A 21,670-nucleotide genomic window follows, 5' to 3' on the forward strand; every position below is an offset into this window, starting at 1 on the left:
AGATAGTTATGAGCCCCTCCCCCTCCCAAATGTATGTGCTAGGAACTGAACTTCAGTCTTTTGGAAGAGCAGTAAGATATAACTCTTAAGTATAAAGTCATCTCGCCTACCACCAAGATCAGTATTGATAAGTAGCTTGTGCCTTGTGGTAAGTCAGAAGTATAGCATTTGGTAGTTGCCAGTCTAACCAAAGTAGCTCATCATTCATATATTTTGGGCAACAGAGAAACTTGAGTTTCTTTGAGGAATAAAATCATGTTTAAAGAAATTTAGTAAATAATTGCTATTTCTTCCTCGATGCTAGCCTGAGGATCTAGCCACATGTGATCTAGCCACATGTCTCATCAAGAATTACCCCCTCAGCCTAATTAGCCAACAATTTGATTAATTCATATATACATATATACAAACTCATATATGCATCCCTATGTATATATTAATATACATTAATATATGATATAAAAATAATATATAAGCACAGTTTTATATATTATATTCAATAAATATTATATACACCTGGGTATGGATATTGACATTATAGTCATTAGTCAAAGCATTGAAAAATTCACCTTTTTACCAGTTAAAACCTCTATCAGTCATGAGGAAATTCACACTAGAAAATGATGCCCAAATGACAGTGCATCTCAGGTAGAGAGCTCAGGAGGACAGAGGAATACAGATGTCCAACAGTGTTCTTGCTGAAGATCACTTAGTGGTGATGAAGCATCAAGCACCTAATTTAATTGTCACTGTCACTGTAGGATTTTGTTTTCCACACTAAAAGCAAAGTAAGCCCAGAGTCTAACACAGGATATACACCCAAGAAACACTACTGCTTGATTATCTCAGTAGATACATTCAAAAGTATTGGAAATATGGACACAGCTCTTTAGTAGACAATGCTGAGCTGATACAACATCTGTCCAGAGTCAAAGCCATTTTGTACACTGAATTTGGAGTCTGTCCAGATGGCATTTTTCTGTGCTTACAGAGTTGTTGTTGGTGCTTAAATTTTCCTATTGGTTTTGCTTCCTTCTCATTTACATGCGTTGGTTAGGAGCATGTGCTGCTCTTGCAGAGTACCTGCATTGGTTCCATGACAGTCATTTTACAATTACCTGTAACTCCAGCTCCAGATCTGATGTCCCTTTCTGGCCTCTGAGGGCACCTATACTCAGATAGCATGTGTGTGTGTGTGTGTGTGTGTGTGTGTGTGTGTGTACATATATTAGAAATAAAATGCATGTCCATTGTTTTCTTCCTGAGCTTCCAGGATTGCATCAACACTTCTATCTGAATTTGATGTCATTTTTTTTTCCTTCTGTGCCTTTTGTAAGTTATCATTAATGTATTTTGTAGTGCTTTCAACGGGGTGTGAAGAGGCAGGGATTCCCAAGCCGGAGGTGATACACCTCACTTCCAGACTGAGCTAAAAGATTTAGACCATGGTTTATGTTCCTTACCTCTAGAACCTGTGTATTGTCCATATATTCTTGCTTACCAAGTCTTTTTCTTTCTTTTTTTTTTTCTTTTTAAAGAGGACACTTTATTTTTTTTAATTAATATTTTTTATTACGTATTTTCCTCAATTACATTTCCAATGCTATCCCAAAAGTCCCCCATACCCTCCCACCCACTTCCCTACCCACTCATTCCCATTTTTTTTTTTGCCCTGGCGTTCCCCTGTACTGGGGCATATACAGTTTGCGTGTCCAATGGGCCTCTCTTTCCAGTGATGGCCGACTAGGCCTTCTTTTGATACACATGCAGCTAGAGTCAAGAGCTCCGGGGTACTGGTTAGTTCATAATGTTGTTCCACCTATATGGTTGCAGATCCCTTTAGCTCCTTGGGTACTTTCTCTAGCTCCTCCATTGGGAGCCCTGTGATCCATCCAATAGCTGACTGTGAGCATCTACTTCTGTGTTTGCTAGACCCCGGTATAGTCTCACAAGAGACAGCTACATCTGGGTCCTTTCGATAAAATCTTGCTAGTGTATGCAATGGTGTCAGCGTTTGGAAGCTGATTATGGGGTGGATCCCTGGATATGGCAGTCTCTACATGGTCCATCCTTTCGTCTCAGCTCCAAACTTTGTCTCTGTAACTCCTTCCATGGGTGTTTTGTTCCCAATTCTAAGGAGGGGCATAGTGTCCACACTTCAGTCTTCATTCTTCTTGAGTTTCATGTGTTTAGCAAATTGTATCTTATATCTTGGGTATCCTAGGTTCTGGGCTAATATCCACTTATCAGTGAGTACATATTGTGTGAGTTCCTTTGTGAATGTGTTACCTCACTCAGGATGATGCCCTCCAGGTCCATCCATTTGGCTACGAATTTCATAAATTCATTCTTTTTAATAGCTGAGTAGTACTCCATTGTGTAAATGTACCACATTTTCTGTATCCATTCCTCTGTTGAGGGGCATCTGGGTTCTTTCCAGCTTCTGGCTATTATAAATAAGGCTGCTATGAACACAGTGGAGCATATGTCCTTCTTACCGGTTGGGATATCTTCTGGATATATGCCCAGGAGAGGTATTGCTGGATCCTCCGGTAGTACTATGTCCAATTTTCTGAGGAACCGCCAGACTGATTTCTAGAGTGGTTGTACAAGCCTGCAATCCCACCAACAATGGAGTTGGAATAGAATTGAAGACCCAGAAATGAACCCACACACCTATGGTCACTTGATCTTCGACAAGGGAGCTAAAACCATCCAGTGGAAGAAAGACAGCATTTTCAACAATTGGTGCTGGCATAACTGGTTGTTATCATGTAGAAGAATGCGAATCAATCCATACCTATCTCCTTGTACTAAGGTCAAATCTAAGTGGATCAAGGAACTTCACATAAAACCAGAGACACTGAAACTTATAGAGGAGAAAGTGGGGAAAAGCCTTGAAGATATGGGCACAGGGGAAAAATTCCTGAATAGAACAGCAATGGCTTGTGCTGTAAGATCGAGAATTGACAAATGGGACCTCAAGAAACTCCAAAGCTTCCGCAAGGCAAAAGACACCATCAATAAGACAAAAAGACCACCAACAGATTGGGAAAGGATCTTTACCTATCCTAAATCAGATAGGGGACTAATATCCAACATATATAAAGAACTCAAGAAGGTGGACTTCAGAAAATCAAATAACCCCATTAAAAAATGGGGCTCAGAACTGAACAAAGAATTCTCACCTGAGGAATACCGAATGGCAGAGAAGCACCTGAAAAAAATGTTCAACATCCTTAATCATCAGGGAAATGCAAATCAAAACAACCCTGAGATTCCACCTCACACCAGTCAGAATGGCCAAGATCAAAAATTCAGGTGACAGCAGATGCTGGCGAGGATGTGGAGAAAGAGGAACCAAGTCTTTTTCTAGTGAGTGTTTGTTTCATTCATTTGACCAGCATATCTTTTTATGAATCATTTGCCTTTAAGAATTCACCCTATTTCCAAAGAGCCTGCATATATGAATGGATCTCTGTGTTGTTGTTTAATATCTTATTTTTTATTGGGGAGTGGAGTATGCATGGAAGTGCAGTGCCCAAGGGGACCAGAATAAGGTGACAGCAGCTGGAGTTACAGACAGTTGTGAACTGCCTGCGTTGGATTCTGGGAACCAAACATAGGTCCATACAAGACCAGTGCATGCTCTCAACTAATGAACCATCTCTCCAGCCCTGGGATGTCTTTATGAATGATTCCTAATTCATTATATTGGAATAATTTTGATGCGTATTTTATTCACTCCATAAATAATATGGATTTTTTTTTACTGAAACATGTAATAAGAAAAGATCATTAGAAATAGTTAGCTTTACAATCTTAAATTTAAAGTTAGATAATTCATAGGATTTTGGATTATTGAAAATATTTTATATGTGATCTTTTTAGAACCATTAATTTGCAAGTAAGGAGAACAACAGCTTCGCTGGTAAACCCAAGGTGAAGTAGATTGACATGAGGGACGTTGCCCACAATCATCTTCTTGGGAGACTTTATGAGCAATGTGTGATTGCTCTATTAGGCATAGGGAAGGACTCAATTCTGGAAACGCCCTTTATTATGCTTTTCACCAAAATATAGGCGGAATGCTATGGATTGGCAACAAGCACTCTGCTTGGTCAGTGGTCCCTGATCTGAAAAGATCATACCCTGTTTGTTGAGTGAATGGAGGTTTTTATTGGTGCTGTATATTCACTCATCCAGGATGCCAGTGTACCTCCTGGAACTGTTTTCTATCTAGGCATGGTATGAGTGAGAGAGGTTCTTTCCCTGGCTCCTGTGTTTGAACCCATGGCTCCCAGCTTGTCAGAATCTATAGAATTTTTGTTACATGGACCCAATGTGTCAGAGGTGAGTCCCTGGAGAGGGGCCTTTGAGGACTTTTCCTACCTCCAGTTTTGGTTTAGCTTTCTTAACTTGCTATCGGCCACCATGATGTGAAGAGCATCAGCCACATATTTTGGCCACCCATGCACTCCTGTGCCTCTGCTCCCTTGGGACTGAGATGCTCTGAGATCATGAGCTAAGAAAAAGTCTCCTCTTTTATGTGTTTCTGTATTTGGTCGCAGTGATAAGAAAGGCAACTAATACTCTAGGCTTAGCTGTCTTTGACATTAAATGCCATCATCCTCCAAATGGCAAAAGAGGGAGGGAAGGAAGTCTCTAGAAAATAATAGAAGCTAGAATAGAGACCAGAGGCCTGTAGAGGTTGCCACATGGATTTGTGTGGCCATGTCACCACATAATTTAAACAATAAATTCTCCCATAGAAGCTTCCTAAAATATTTGTGATGTAGTTTTAAACTACTGGTTGTCGGACGCAAAGGACAGCTAGAGAGATGGCTGAGTATAAAAGCACTTGCTGTGGAAGGATAAGGACCTCACTTCAATCTGCAGCACCCACATAAAAGATGGGGGTCAAAAATAATACGGTGGATGTGTTCACATATGTGTGCATGCATGTGAATATGAACCTGTACACATACACACATGCATACACACAACCATGCATACACACATACACACACACACACAGGGAGGGGTAGGAACAGAAAGAGAGAGCTACAAATACTGACTTTCTATTGTCTTTACCTGAACTGTTCATTTCTTAGGATCTAGAAATAAACTCATTAGAGGTACCATAGTCCCACACATTCATGTAGAGCACACAGACTCTTCTCTGTATCTACTGACTAGAGATATTGAAAATATATTCAGAGCATCAGCCTTTTGGTTGTCGATATTTCAAAGCGTGTGTTGAGTAAAGGGGTTAGCTACCGCTCTGTCAGCGAATGGAGCAAATTTCCGTCTTTTAGTGGAGATCTGTCGAGGAGAAGAGTGTGTCTTTTGGGGCTCCAAGCCTCCAGATGTAGATGACCCCACAATCTATTCCTGAGGAAATAAACAGCTGATGTTAAGCCGAAGATGAGGCTAGCCATTTGCACGGTATTATTGATGTCAGAGACACCTCTCTGCCAAGCTCTGAAAAGCACCTTCAAAAACTACCGAAAACACCTAAGAACTTTAGTGATGAGCTACAAATGGACTGTGGTATTGATAAGAAAAGGTCGATATGTATAGTGAAAGGATGGCTACTGTGATAAATGGGCCCTCCATCAGTAAAGATCAAATTATTGACTATCTAGGTCAAGGAAAAAAACCTGTCTATAGCTACTTCTATAGGTGAGAAGAATTAGCCAACAACAGCAATTCACAGACAGCTCCAAGAGACAAATATGGAGAATTCATTTCAAACATCCCAAGTGGACAGTCACATCAAGCATGTCTGTTACATAGCATATTTAGTAAGTCTTTGGCCATGTCTGTATCTAGGCCTTTATCTTTGGTGTGAATGGCTCCCTTTGGCTATCCCACAATCCCATTCAAGGACACCTAGGTCAAACCTCAGCTCCTTAGTCCTTTACAGTAGAGAATTTCTCTACCCTCCTAAAAGACATGTCATCCTTAGACCACAGGCTCTAGAGCTCCTGACTAATTTTGCTAGTTGTACAGCAACTAGATCACAAGTTGCATGAGGGTCCATTGAAAGTATGTTCACTTCTTTGCCCCTTGTGGTCCAGCAAAGAGCTATGCCCATAATAAGCACCAAATCAATGTGTTTTGATTGTACCGGTTTTGAAATGGTTCATTAGAGGAACCCCAGCCACTCATCATGTCAGAGTTTAATGAGGAAACACCACAGGAAGCACCCAAAAGGACAATCACAAGGATTAACCTATCAAACAAACAAACAAAAGAAAGGTAGACTGGCAGTAATTAACCTCTTGGAAGCCCGCCGTTCCCAATTGTCAAGGCATCGTCCCTTCTTCCACAGTAAGTTTAATTGGATACTCTGTGAACCACCCAGGAAAGGATGGTGAATCATGCACCACTTTAGATTTAAAGACTAATCTGCCATAAAGAAGATACCTGAATAACCTTCTTCAACATTGACCCTCACAAGAACCAAACTTCTTAGAAATCAGAAGTCAAGACAAAGGGTAGCTACATGATACCTGCTGAACTCAGTTCCCGAAAGATCTGATCTGACTCTCTAACTTTTTGGAATCATTTGGTAGATCTTCTCATGCTGAGTCTAATCTATTGCCATTCATAACAGTTGTGGGCACTTCTAATGCCATGCCCTCTTCCCTTGGAGGTCTCTTAATTAACAGTGGCATGCTTTATTGATTAAATGTGTTCTTTGACAATTTCACACAGTAGTACACTGATCTCATACCTCTACCCTCTAATCTCTTTCTTCCCTGCTAATCTCTTTCTTATACCTATACTGTGTGTGTGTGTGTGTGTGTGTGTGTGTGTGTGTGTGTGTCTGACTCCCCGAGTTTAACTAAGGCCTTCTATGAGACCATGGATCGGAATGATCCACTAGAGTTCGGTGGTGGGTACACATCTGAAAATAATGGCTTCCCCTCTCCTAGACTCTGTCTGTAGCTAGTAGTTCGGAGCTAAGGGGTAGGAATCCGATAGAATAGCATTTCTAATAATGGGTTTTTGGTGAAGATACGTTAGAGGAATGATTAAGTGGACGGATGACGAAAGGTGTACAATCATGAAAGAACGGTATGTTAGATGACAAGATGACAAGGACAACATGCTTGCCCAAATAAATAGAAACACAACCACATGGGTGTTTAGCAAAAGATTTATATGTGTGACCCACCCCTTATTGCCAAAACCACCATCACTACTTCAGAAAGTTAACAAGATACCTAAAGGTAAAAGCCATGTAAAAAGACTGTAAATGTTGACTAGTATAATAGCTTCCTGTAGCTTTGCTCCATTTACCTATCCCACTTAAACACCTCACAAAAATCCATGAGGTCAAAAAATAGTCAACCTGTGTGATTTAAAGTGAGGAAAAATTAAATTTAAGGAAGCCACATCGGTGACAGTCAGGACACAGAGACATTTTATTGCAGATCACAGACTTGGCCACATGGTATGAAGCAGTAGCCTTCTCGTGGATCTAACTGAACACACATTCTTGAAAGCACACATCCTCTTGATTTATGAGGACAGCTAGTCTGGCCCCTCTGCTTCAGTCCCTCATCCACTCATTCATTTCAGAAATCCTTGGAGAGTAATCCTTGTGGCCCAGGCACTGTTGTAGATATGATAGAAAATGAAGGAAACAGACTTGGCTTATATTTTGGTATGTGTGTGTGGGGGGGGGCGGATTCAGAAAACCCAAATGAACAAAATGAAAATATAGGTATATTTACTTAAAATAAGAATTTCAGCCTTCCCTTGTGTTTGCTTCTAAAGGAAAGGTTTACAGGAAATGGCAACTCCACAGACTGCCCAGCGTTCACAGTATAGCTACTCTTTGGACTCCCAGAGGGCTGCTGACCCTGTCTGCAGGGGATGTGTGACTAGAATTGCTACCAGCCTCTTTTAAAGAGTCACTGCTGGGCCTCAGGTCTGAGCACACAGAGGAATGGGAGCCCAGAGTGCTGATGTTGCTGATTCCTTCGGGGCTCCAGCAGGACACCTTGATGTCACTTATCCAGTGTGTGAAGCAATGCTGGCTCCAGGCTCTTTCATGTCCTGAAGGAGGTTTAGCAACAGTGACCCTGAGTCTAAGAACATTTTCTATAGGAGCTATGTAGGTATTTTTGTTTATTATTGTGTTGATTACTTATAAATATGACGTATTACCAAGAGCTGAAGACTATAGTAGCATGTACTATAGAAACATAAGAAGCATAAGATTCTACTGCTTTTAAAAGTATATCTCTGTATATATCTAAGTGTAAGTATATATACAGGAGTATATTTGCATAGTCAGTTATATATGCATATATGTATGTGTGGGTTTATTTGAATTTATATACATACTCAGTAGTATGATTGATATATATATGTATATATATACACAAATGCATATGTTTATATAAGTGTATATATATTGTTAGTAGTATGTGTCTGTGTATATAAATGAATCTTTGAATGCATATGAGTTATATATTTTTGATAATGTGTATATGCATAAATATTACTATATAGAAATGCTCAATAGTATATATATGTATGTAATTATAGATGTGAATGTATGTATGCAATAAGTAGTCTGTATATGTGCATATACACATGTGAAGTGTATAGATGTGTATATATATATATGTATTTTCATTAGTTTATGTGTATAAATATATACATGTATAGAAAAACAATGGTATATGTATATGTATACATGTCTATATTAGTACATATACTCAATGATGTATACATGTGTATATATAAGCATATATGAGGACATTTATGAACAGAGGTGTGCACATGTTTACACTTTGAAGGAATGCATATCTTCAACAATGTGTGTGCATTCAACTTCAGATCAGTGGGTGTGACCTGTTCTGTGTGATCGGTACTCAGTTTGGTCTGTACACTGAATACCTTCATGTTGAGTAGACCCACCTTTCCTGGCAGATATTGACTAAAGCAGAGGTTACATGAGAATGTGTTGCTCAAGTATGCTGTTTACAGCAGGTGTTTCAACCTGTGGGAAATCACAGATATTTGAATCTGCATATTGAATAGTTGGTATTGATAATGAACTTAGAGGAAATGTTGGAGCCAGGTGCCAGCTTCCATTTCTAGTCCCTGTTGCTACTTAGGATATGATCTTGTGAAAAGTTTTTGGGTAACCTATTGTTACAAACACTGGGCCCTCTTATCCCCATGTGAAATGTTTTCATCTATACTTGAAGATTTCCTTTGTTTAAGATTTTTTGCGTGCATGCGTTTGGTGCCATGGGTTTCGGTGAGATGAAGAAAGAGCTAAATGCAAACAAAAACTCTGTTTCTGGGACTGGAGCTACGGAAGAAGCCTCTCCATGGGGCAGAGCTGGGCTTTCTAACTGAGTTGGCTGATGTGCTTTGCTCTGTGCCCATGTGCTCTTAATTGACTATATTGTTTTAGATTTATGCATTAAAAATACGATTTCTACTTCGAAAGCATCACTTTGTCACTTTGTAGCTATGTAGCTTTTAAGCCAAAGCCAGAAGCTTATTTTTCTTCTGAGATAAAGTCACATCTATGGATTTTTCAACTAATTACATGTCTGCCAATAAATACTTAGAGGGTACACTTTATTTCAATTTATTATTTGTGTTTCCATAGTGTGCCCCACACTATCTGTGGGTCTGAACTGGTCTATGATGCTCACTGCTACTTTTTCATGGCTGTCTTTCTCTTTCTCTCTCCTTTCTCTCTTTTTAACAGCTTCAGTCAGTCCGGTCAAGCATGGCAACGACTTGAACTCGGCAAACTTCCAAGATACAGAGGACATTCTTGACAGATGTGTCTTGGAAGAGTCGGAGAGTGCAGGTGGAAGCCATTTAAACATAGTCAAGTATAAAATGATAAATTTGACACAGCTTTGGGGTCCTTGAGAGGGTGTGGGGGAGGACACTGGAAGCTGCTGGCTCTTAGCAGCTGCACTCTCAAATTAACACCCCCCCCCCAGGAGGTCACAGTGTGGGGCTGTTATCTTTTCCTCTTTCATCAAGAATTCAGTTGGACAAAGTACAAAGACGTTATGATGGCGAAGGGAAGCTGACACCATTAGTTCATTATCAATTCTAAGCTAAACTGTTTAATCCACACAGAAGCTTTGGAAAGTAGAGAAATGTTGACATTTCAAATATTTCAAATAATGAGATCTAACGAGAGAGAGAGAAAGGCAGAAATGCAGAGATGAAGAGCAGAGAGGAACAAATCGGGGCCACTAGAATCTCTTTACCTTTCCCTGTGCAAACAGAACTCTGACTGGGAGAAAGGGCTTTAGCAAAACAGGGCTGGGTATGGTCAAACAGTGGGAGGACAATTGTTTAAGAACCTTTAATCAGGAAGGAAGATTTACTCTGTGTCAAAGTTGCTTATGTCTCTTTGTGGAAAGGAAAGATAGAAAAATGTACCAAGAAAAGATAGCCAGAACAACTTAACAGGGATTTTTTTTTTATTCTGTTTTGGTTTGAAGCATGCCCAATTCCAGTGATTAGTTCCCTACAAAGGGTAAAAAAGGAATTATTACTAAAAACTGAATGACATTGTTGGGTCACAAAAGCTATGAGACACTAGTATCTACCTATTAGCATGATTGAAAGAGTCAGCTATCTCTCCGGGCTGGACATTTCTTTCCTGTTTTGCGTAGCTACAGTGTCCCCTCCACCCTCTGACATCTTTGTGCGCCGATCTTTGTATCATATTTTTGATCCATCCTCTCTGTAGGCTGTCAGCTTAGTTAAGAGATTTCCAAATTGTGTCGCCTTCCCTGACAGGGGGGCAGCTGCAAACAGTCCCCTGATCCTTCCCGGAGGAGAGATACTGAGATTTAATTTTCAGTGAAAGGTGTAGCCTGCAATCTATGTCAGGTCCCCTAAGTCATCTTGGAACCCCAATAGGCCCAGTGGTAATGGCAAGTGTGTATTGGCCCCCTCCACTGCACTAGGAGCCCTCAAAAGATGAGCTGCAGCTGCGTGCCCGATTCCAGCAACGCTTTCTCTTCTGCATCTTAGGGCACAGAGATACAGCATCTTTTTATGACAGAAATTGTTAAAGAACAAATTAGCCCCGCTCCCTGACATAACACTCCAAAGAAAATGTCAATTCGTTTCACCTTAAGAAGGAGGGATGATGGCCATGTTAGCTGTCTATACTGAAAATTATTCTTACGATTACTTTCTAGTCTGGACTGAAACTGTCTAATTCTGACTAGATTTTTAAAGTTCTTGGTGAGCTGTTTCCCATCAAGCCTTCTGTCAGGAAGTTAAATCTTTAGAGTCCAGTGTTTACTTAAGCACTCGCTGTTTTTAGCATGATGCGTCAATGTAAAGCCATTTCAAATGTTCTGCCATGCCTTAACACAAGTGGACTGAGGGTAAAATTCAGATATGGCTTTTACCATCTGACAGTTATGAACAAAAGAACATGTCAAAAAAAAAAGTGAGAGTAATTAGAAAATACAGGAGCCGGGGAAGAGTCTGAAAAAAAGAGTAGCGGTCCATACATCGGGTGTCATTAAACTGGTAATAAAGAATGAATTGCTCCGGCTTTTTCCTCTGTCCATCCTTGCATTTTAAGACATCTTACCCTTATAGGCCTAGAAACCTCTGGAGGGTTGGCTACTGGTCTCACTGCCTTCCACTGAGAATTTGTGGCTTGGTTGTCATGGAGACATCGTATTTCTCCAAGAATTGCTCATATTGATCCGTAGCCAGGCGTAAATGGCCAAGCTAGTGTGAGGAAGAAAGGGGGCTGGGCAGTCCTGTAAAATGACCAGGGCTCGTGGGTCGGAAAGCAGCTCACAGCAAACACTTGGAAAAGAAAGAAGCGCTCTCGTTTTGGGTCGGGACTTCTTTCTGCACTTTGGACCGGTTGTCTTCTTTTGGGGTAAACTGAAAGGAACTTGTTAGTTGTGTGTCATGTCAGATCTTGGGTGCCTGGTCCTGACCCAGCTGTCAGCCTCCCAGCTCTGTGCAGTTCAGGGACACACAACAAAGAGGTAGTGACATGAATTATTTATTACTCTTCGTGTGGATAACGTTCTGGGATAAGAAATTAAGACACTTCTGACAGAGGTGCTTGTTTGTCGAGAAAGATTTTGATGAGACATTAGATTTCCTCAGAGTAGAAGCATCTGACAGACAAAACGCCTTAGAAACAAACAAGGGGAGGGAGTAAGTTTTGTGTTCCTTATAGGAATTTGGTGGCACAGAGGGACGGTTTGGAACTGTGAAATTATGAAAATCCATTCTTCAGTGCCCAAAGATAAACTTCAGAGTTGGAAGTCACACCAAGCATAGGAGCCCTACAATGATGATCAACTTCCTGGTGATGTGCACCCTTCCGTGTACTGTGTATGGGTTGGCGTTTACCCGAGAGAGCTTGACCATCTTTGACATGAGACACCAAAATTAGGAGCTTTGAAGTGGTGATATTTGCCACCCTAAATAAGGGAAGTGTGTCAGTAGCTAAGCTTACAATAACATGTGGGAAGGGGTGAGCTTAAGTCTGGTGCCATCACTATTCCTGTTTTCCCCTGCAATGTCATCCATCCCTCCATCTGAAATTCCCTTTAACATCTTCATGGTTGTGCAGAATCACCCGGTTACAAAGCTGAGTGTGCTCAGCCTTCTAGCTGTAATGGATATTGACCTTATGTAGTTTAATGTAATGCTAACTGACTAATATATTTATTACCTCATTTTAAATGAATAGACTAAATGTTTAAAGTGTATTTAGAAAAGAAAAACAGAAATGATTTCCCCATACCAAGAGTACCACTTCCTCTATTGTTCAATCCAAATACTGTCTTTATTTTTTTTAAATCTTTTCAAACTAAAACTTCATTCATTCTAGCTTTTACAGCTACACAGCACTGACTTCAGTCCTCATTCATAGGCAGAAAGTAGGAAGGACAAGGTAGCATGGAGAACCTGAAATATATTTTTGAACAGACCTAAAGTTACTATCTTAAGTGCTGCTAGCTTTAAAATGCCGTGAGTAAGGGAAAAAAATTTTTTTTTAATTTTACATAAAATGACACAGTTGACTTCCCAAGTGGAGTTCAGAGACTGTAGGCTTATTTACCACTGACACTACTCTCCAACCCTGAGCTGGCCGGCCGGAGAGAACTGTTTATAAATGGGCCACTCTGCATATGGGTCACAGCTCAGAGGCCTTGCAGAGCGTGCTCACCTGTTCTCTTGAGGCCTGTACCTTGCCCATCTTGCCATTCTGATCTTTATTGGTTCAAGCCTTATACCCAGGTGAGTGCCTGGAATCCATTAAGGTTGGCGAAGCACCTGTCTACCAGAGCATTCTTGCTATTTCGACCTTGCTGGTGAACCTAGAGGTCCGGTCTGATGGGGAAAGTAACCCTCGGACATGTCGTTTCTTTGCAATAATTCATCAGCAGTGAGTTCTGGCTCACAGGTGAATTCCACATTTGAGCTTGTGTCTCCGACCCTATGAAGTCTACCTACTCCTTCCCTGGCATTTATATGTTCCTGAAACCTATGGGGATAACATTGATGTCTGGTAATAGAAGCTCCAAGACAGCATCACAAACTTGCAGCTCCCTTCCTGCAATCCTAGGACCATTAGACTTTCTTTCCCTGGCTCTTTAAGGCCTGGATGCTTCTGAATTTGAAAGCTTTCACGGAAATGGTTTCGTGTTCATCTAGTTAACGGCTAGATAAACCTCAGTGCTCCAGACTGTCTTAGAAAGGACCCCTTTCTCTGCATTTAATACTCATGATGATAAAAATTACAGAGCAATATTTTCAATTGTTATGCCAATGTTAATGAGAGACCTTGGCTTAGAAAATTAACAATTTAATCTCCTAATGTTCTAGGACCAGTGCACTTAAAAATAACTTCAGGGACTGAGATGATGGCCCAGTCAGTAAGTGCTTTCCATGCAAGCACAAGAATTTGAGTTTGATCTTTAGTATTTATGTGAAAACAACAACAGCAACAACAAACAAACCAAAACAAACAAACAAAAATAAAGTCTATTTCTGAGGAGGGAGAGACAGGGGAATCCGTACATCAGGCTGCCCTGCCAGTCTAACAGAATCAGACTCCAGGTATAGTGAGAAGCCCTGTCTTCAAAAGTAACTTAGAGAATGATAAAGTAAGATGACCAACATTAATCTCTGGCCCCACGCACATAAATGTGTGCACACAACACATCTACATACAGGTAGTGTCAGCAGAAAATGGAGGACAAGAAAGAGTTTGGAAGTCAAACAAAAAAAATAAAATGTCTTTATTAACTTTTCACTTCAGTTTCAAAGTAGTTTATAATCAGTGTGTGTTCTGCCGTTAATAGAACATTTTAGTGCTTTCTATGTAGCACGTGGTGCATGTGGATCTATATGCATCACTGTCAATCAATATTACATTTGCATGAATCTGATGAACAAAACTAGAATTCTCACAGAGAGTAATACATTGTGAAAAGCCAAGGTGAGATTTTTTTTTCCCTTTTACTGTTCTGTCTCATGAATCACCAGCAAAAACCAGGAATCAGAAAGTAGGACAGCTTCGGGACGGTCGTGTTGGAGGGGCCTGATGATGATGCATGGGGCAGAAACTGTGGACGGTGGGAGCTGAGCATCAATCATGGCCACCTAACGCAGGCTTACGGCTGGGGCCGAAACCTGTTCTAGGAAAAGGAAGAACAATGTCAATAATAAAGTAATAAGTTCCTGCTGGTTTTGTTTCGCAATACCAATGTTTTAATTAATTTACACAAAGAGAAAATGTAAACATCAGCATAATTCATTTTAAAGCAACATAACACACAGATTCACAGGAAAACACACACAGACACACACATACACAAAACAATATTCATTAAAATTAAGAGCGTACTTTTTAAAATTTTGCCAGGAAGAGTGAGGGCTACTACTTTGGGGTTGCATGAATAATACAAAAAATATAGTTAATTCAAGCACAAGGCTCCTCCTTTTAAATAGTCAAATCAATTTATATTTATTATTCTCTCATTTTTGTTAGCCTACACAGATAACTACCGAAATGCTTAAGACATATTCTGATTCTGCAATGTAATCCATACTTCAGCAAATATTTATAAAGACTGGCACTGAAACTGTGGTTGTAGATTGGTCTAAAAACAATTAAGCTGCCTAAAATGTGGGAGAATTTGCCTATTAAAAGCCAAATTCATCATTTTGGAAGATTTTGTTATTGGGGCAATTAAAAATGAATGGTAATAATATACGGGATTAAAATGTATATACCTGCTTAATAAGACAGGGATATTGTTTATCATATAATGCACTTTACCTCAGGGTGAAAGAAGTGCAGAAATCACAGGCAATATTCTCCTTCCTCCTTTTCCCCTTCCCTCCCTCTCCTCCTTCTTTCTTTTCTTCTTGTTTCTATACTGCACCGACTAACCCAGATAACTGCTTTCTTTCTAGGTCAGCCAAGGCATCGTCCATGGATAGCGAAGGTGTGCTCCTGCAGGATGTGCTAGATAGATGGAGTCCCGAAAAAGGAATTCAATCTGAACTAACAGAGAAGCACAGCACACACTATCTCTTTACCATCAAATAAAAGCAACATTGTCATTGGTCTGTAGCAGATTCGCTAATATGTCAGCCAAAGTCTATTAAAAATGTTACCACTGATTGAGGATATCCAAGTCCTAATTCAAGGCAATGATTGCCTAAGCGAGTCTCCTTCCTCCTCCTTATTTTCTGTCAATATTTGCAACAAAGAACGCCAGCCCACAGGCATAGATTTAACACCATTTCAGATGTTCATCTTCTCAGCTCCTGAACTGCAAGAGCCAAAGGAATTCACAGGACTCTCAATTCACTGTTGCTTCAAGGTATTTAACCCAAAACGTTACCGACTTTGCCATGTTGAGTTAGGACATATTGTTTTAGTGGGTGCTTCAATTCAGACCAGGTCCTGCACGTCTCATCCTTAAACATGAAATGTCCTTTAGTCAATCTTTGACACAGTAGCTAGCCTTGTGAGATCCAATCAGCATGGAGCTCTAATGACACAATGGAGAATGTCTTTAATTAAATCTTATTAGCCTCATAGACCTGGGGGAGGGGATCCTACTTGCAACACAGCAGGGCTCATCCTTTGTTAGAATAAACATCTGCAGTTCTTTTCCCAGAAAGAAGCTGGACTACTGGGAATTCTAAACTAAAATATGCAAAGCAGTATCAACAGAAATGGATGGAAAGTGCTCACCTGTTAAAGGGATCTGAATTTTGTGTTGTGATTTTTTTATTGACTGTCTAACTTATAAAAAAAATCATGAAAGATTTTTAAAGTATATTTAAATGAATAGAAATATGCCCTAACTCATAGAAAGATGGAATTAAAGATATATGATATATACATGTATGTACACATATGTATGTGTGTGTGTAGTTCATATAATTTCATAAAATTTTAATTCTAATTTTCTAAGCAACAGCCTGAGATCCTTGTTGAAATGCGGCAGTCAGGGGGAAAGAGAGCTTCAAAATGAGAAATACATCTTTAAGCTGACTTGCCCTGTAAGCTTTGGGACTTGCAATTAATTATTGAGCTGGATGAATGTGAATATGGATCTAATGATGAATATCAAAAAACTGTAATGCCTTCAAAGTAGATGAAAATATATCTTTCATGTTTCCCAAAATAGCATGTCTCTGCATGAAGTCAATTTTGATTTGTACTTAAACTGTAATATGTTGTTAATAGTAATACCCATGGAAACCATTATCTTCTGAACATTTTACCTGTTTGGATATGGCTATGAGTCATTTGAAGCAAGTTACAAACAAGTCAGGCAGGGGATAGATTCTGTCTTTCAAGGCCATCACAAGCATTTTGGGTGATGAAGTATTAAATCAGTGCATGTTTTCTAACAAGGAAAGTTTTAATAGTTAAATCCCAAGTACATATTAAAAGTCTGGTATGTTTATTAAAAGTAAGTTTTATTATTTTCATTGATATGTCCTATTATTCCGTTTACAGAGAATAACAGTATATTTAAATCATTGCTGTATTTAGCATATTTTCAGATCTAAAGAAACCATTAATAAATCCTTGACAAATATTTCATGGAGTCTGCAGTGCTGGGAAACCAAACATGGTGGAAGCTTGACTTAACTAACCAGAGTTTTATAATTCTGGAGCACCATATGTTTGAGTTCATATTAATATGAACAAATTCATATTAAATGACTTCATTATGACTCTTTCTTATCATTTTCTAAAAGCCAACACTACATAAACAACAACAATAACAACAACAGCAACAACAACAAAACCCTTTTAAATGCTAAAAAAGAGAGTGCTAAAAACTGAATGTGCTCCTCCTGCTGGTTCTACTTAAGATGCAAATCCATCCATGGTCTGTTTGAAAATGCTCCCTCTATGAGCACTGTCTTATGACCACGTTTTCAGTGATTTCTAGTCTAGGAAAACTTGACTAGTTATGCCTGTCCACTTGGTACCACAGTGCTCAATTAAAACTGAAAGTCTGCCTTAGGTCTATCCCCTGGTGAACCGTGGAGTACATTCAATTGTTTGTACTCGGAGTCGTCCTGTGATTGTAGTGAATTTTTGGATTAAAAATAATCTTGCCCTGCTTCTTGGCAATCATCTAGTAATATTTATGCCTGAGTACACCTACGTACAGGAGTCTCATTCAGGGAAATGCCACATCTTCAGAAGTGTGTGCCAGCACCCTCTGTGCGAGTTGTGGAGTTGTTCCTGCAGTGGTACAGAGGGTGGAGTCTAGAAAGTGCCTGATGCTGAGAAAGAGGCTAGCCCAGTGTATCCTGGCAGTGTAGGCTTCTCAGATCTCCATTCCCTTGGCCTGTTGACAGGCTTCCTGGCAGTGCTCATCCAAAGAGCTTCACATCATGGCTTGTGGATGGCAATGCAAGCCCTGGAAAACAAGCAATAAAAATCAAACATGTGATATTATAAACACACAGGCAGGCAGCCTCAAGTATCCCCCAGCCCCCCTTAAACTCTAGAAACTAAGCTAAGACTTCCTGGAGCACTTTAGTATCAGGAAATGACAAGAAAATATGTTGTAGTAGGTAGGCTGACCTCAGGGGCTAGCATCTGCGGTCATGTTTATCTCCCTTGTTTGTCCAATTTCCTGCAATTTTAAAATCCCTTTAGCATTATTCAAATCAACAATTTTAGAAACTATAGTGTTTTTTCCTTGATTGTGATAATCTAGTTTTCAAAAAATTAATGTATATGCTGTAAATTTAAAGTAGGGTGTCAGAAAAGTTTAATTCCAATTGATCTCATTCTTCATTTCACAGAATGGTGTCTTGTAATTTAAAATTTTAATTTCATACAGTTTATTTGATCAGTTATTTTAAGGCATTTTCAGACTCCTTTGTTCCCCAGAAAATGGATTCTAATGTGTATTCAATGTGCTCAAAGCTGCTGATGATAACCACATAGTCTCTCCTATGCAAACATCTCTACAGTGCTTAGCATTCATTAAAGATTTTCTAAATTAGCAGTAATCAAATTTAAACTTGTTAAAAATGTTTGAATGTTGTCCTCCACACACAGTTAAATGCCATCCTGGCCACATGCAGTGGTTCTTGCCTGGGTCACTTTGGTCAACAAGGATCCTGCAGACAGCATGTGGAGTAAAAGGATAAATAAAAATGACCAGTCTCCCAAGGGAGCCGCTGCTGGACACTCCCTTCTGGCTTACGTCCCTTGGAGACTGGCAGGTGTTATGTCACCTCTAGACTAGAGCAGGGACCAGGTTGAGCCTGCTCTGCCACAGCTCTTACCCTCTGGTTCTAACTTCCCCAGGCCTCATCTTGAAACTTAAGATATCAGACCTTTTTTTTTTTTTTTTTTTTTTTTTTTGCAGTTCTTTGGATCTGATAAATATTGCACTAAAAATATTTGTCTTATATTAATTAGATTTTTAAAAACCATTCCTTATTTATGGACCTGCTCATTTAGTTTTTAGTAAATACACTGTTGCTCGTCGCCCCATCCCACCCCAATTGATCTGTATATAAGTGGACTGTGATGGTTGTGGTATTCATAGACCACCTGAACATGTTTACATTAGTGTGTGTGTGTGTGTGTGTGTGTGTGTGTGTGTGTGTCTATCTGTCTGTGTATGTGTGATAAAAGAGAAGATTCTTGGTGTTTCAGGTTCTCCCTTTGGACAATTTCTCTAAATACCTTCACCTTATTGCTACAGCACATTTTCTGCCATCCATGAGAAGGAACCTTTTGTCTTCCGTAGCCTGATCCTTAGAAAGGTGGTAGGGATTTTTATTCAAGGACACAAGGTCTTTAACAGCAATGACAAACAGTTCCTATTTAGTACACACTCCACCGAAATCTGGAAAGTACAAATGCCAGCAACATGCCAATATTCATAACATTACATAAAAGCAATAATTAGTTGGCACATGCCTCCTAAAGCTATCATTTACTCACTTAGCAATCACTTTAATTGCAATTATCTGCAAAGTCATCAAGAGCCTTTTAGATCCTGACAGTGCATATTCTAGGAGAAGGTGTTTTCATGAATCCTTCTGAGAGAGAGAGAGAGAGAGAGAGAGAGAGAGAGAGAGAGAGAGAGAGAGAGAGAGAGAGAGAGAGAGAAGAGAGAATCTATGCTACATTCTTGACACACTACAAACTTCCTATAAATTTTTAAAGGATTCCCTGTTAATGCTGTAGGGTCAACTGCATTGCTGATCCAAACAAACCTCTTTCAGCTAGCATCAAACCGTTCTATTTTTGTGCTCTCCAGTTGCATCCTGTGTTGTGTCTGCTTCCATTCTGTGTTCTGAAGTTGGGTAATGGGAGTCGGGGATACAGAGAACTCAGTTCAAGATTATTTTTTCTACCCAAGAGAGGAACCCTGGGGGAGAAGTTGCCCTGTTTTTATGGTAGAAGCAATTCCCTGAGATCAGACCCTAATTCAAATAAGCAGCCAGTTCCTTCCTCCCCAGTCTAAGCAAAGAATTTACTTCAACTTCTTATTTGAGAATTCAAAATAACGGGGTAGAATAAGTACTCCTTTGGGAGAGTGAAGTGGAGAGATAAATGTGGCTGTCTCCAGGGTATGTTCCCCCAGACAGCACTGTCACAGGTCCCCTCTGAGAAGAGCTGATTTGTTCATAGTCTTCCTGCCATGTAGGGGGCAGCAACACCCAAGGTTAGAAAATAACAGTCTCATTCCCTGGCTCTGGTTCAAAACATATTCTAACTGGGAAAAAAAAAATCCTTGTAGAAGGGAAAGGGCTTAAAGCACAAAGACAAATTCCTCTCTGTCCTCCCCTATCTCTAAAGCACTATTTTAAGGTTATACTTAAACCCGTTCCCATAACTTGGAGACATCTGTCACTTCCCTCAATACGGAAGTCATATTCTCCTCCTGTTCAGACTGATAGAATTTGTTTCTGCTTCTATGTTTACTAGAGTCTGATTTCTTTCCCTTCTCCTGACTGGAGCCTTTCTCCAGCGAAAGGAAGGAAACTGCTTCCATCCCAGACTCTCTATGCTTCTAGGGAAATGGAGCAAGGTCATCTATGTACACACCTGGAGGCAGGGCCGGGGGAAGAACTGGAGAACTGTCTTGAGTAAATGTGACTAGACAATCATTGGCCCTGATCTTCCTAATGAGATGTGACTGCACACATCTGTCAAATGAAGGCCACCTCCACACCCAGAAGCCCAAGACACCTGAAAGGGAGGCCAGAGACCTCGCAGCAGCAGCCACATGAGCAAGGAGAGGGTGTGGCCTTGCTGGGGTGGTTGTGGGTCACATTCCTGAGGAAGCTGTTTATTCAAATGTCCATAAGGATTTGGGACTTGTGTGCACCCCACTGTATAACTAAAGTTTGCATTTCCTTGTACTAGAAAACTGGAGAAAAGTAGGCTGTTCTTCTGTTCCTGATACTTAGGTACAACTCATACATGCTATAGAAAACAGCTTTTGTGAAGGCAGCTTCAGGACATTCTCCTTACATAGACTCAGTATGTCCACAATATCAAGAAAATGCTCAGGGTTTCACGCAGATAAGCACGTGGGAACCGACTCCCAAGGCAAGGGAGGTAAGAGAGCAAGAAGACAAGGGAGCTGGCATCTCCTCTCGGTTTTCTTTCTCCCTTCTTTTGTTCCTTCACTTTGGGATGTCAACATTCCCAAAGCTGCGAACCTTTAATGTAGACCCTCATATTGTGGTGTGACCCACAACCATGAACTTATTTTTGTTGCTACTCCATAACTGTAATTTTCTACTGTTATTAGTCATAATGCAAATATGTTTTTCGATGGTCTTAGGTGACCCCAATGCAAGGGTCTTTATACCCCAAGGGGTCACAACCCACAGGTTAAGAACCATTGGCTCACATCCCTGATCCCTTCTCTCTTAACCTATGTAGTTTAATAGAAATATTCTGAAAAATAACATGCTTATCACAAGCATTGAATGTGGCATAAATGTTGAGCAACTTGGCTACTTGGCCTTCCTTTTCTTCTCTTTTCTTAAAGGGTGTGTGTGTGTGTAACTGTGGGCATATTGTGGCACATGTGTGAAGGCAGAGGTGTCAGTCTTCCTTTGAGACAGGGTCTCTTGTTCACCA

At 40.1% G+C, this 21,670-nt stretch overlaps 1 protein-coding gene across 6 annotated transcripts in view; it reads left to right on the plus strand.

The window, feature by feature from the left end:
* Wdr72 (WD repeat domain 72) overlaps positions 1-17,019 on the plus strand; it is a 172,873-nt gene extending 155,854 nt beyond the window's left edge. For 5 of the 6 annotated variants that reach the window (XM_006511281.2, XM_006511280.2, XM_006511282.2 and 2 more), the window contains 2 exons: positions 9,752-9,856; positions 15,484-17,019. In XM_006511281.2, the coding sequence (XP_006511344.1) occupies positions 9,752-9,856; positions 15,484-15,539 (161 nt within the window). In that variant the 3' untranslated portion in view covers positions 15,540-17,019. The remainder of the gene's footprint in view (positions 1-9,751; positions 9,857-15,483) is intronic. The other variant, XM_006511283.2, reaches the window with a different exon arrangement.
* Positions 17,020-21,670: the final 4,651 nt, after the last annotated feature.

This window comes from Mus musculus, chromosome 9, assembly GCF_000001635.26.
Source record: "Mus musculus strain C57BL/6J chromosome 9, GRCm38.p6 C57BL/6J".
In the NCBI taxonomy this organism is placed as follows: Eukaryota; Metazoa; Chordata; class Mammalia; order Rodentia; family Muridae; genus Mus; species Mus musculus.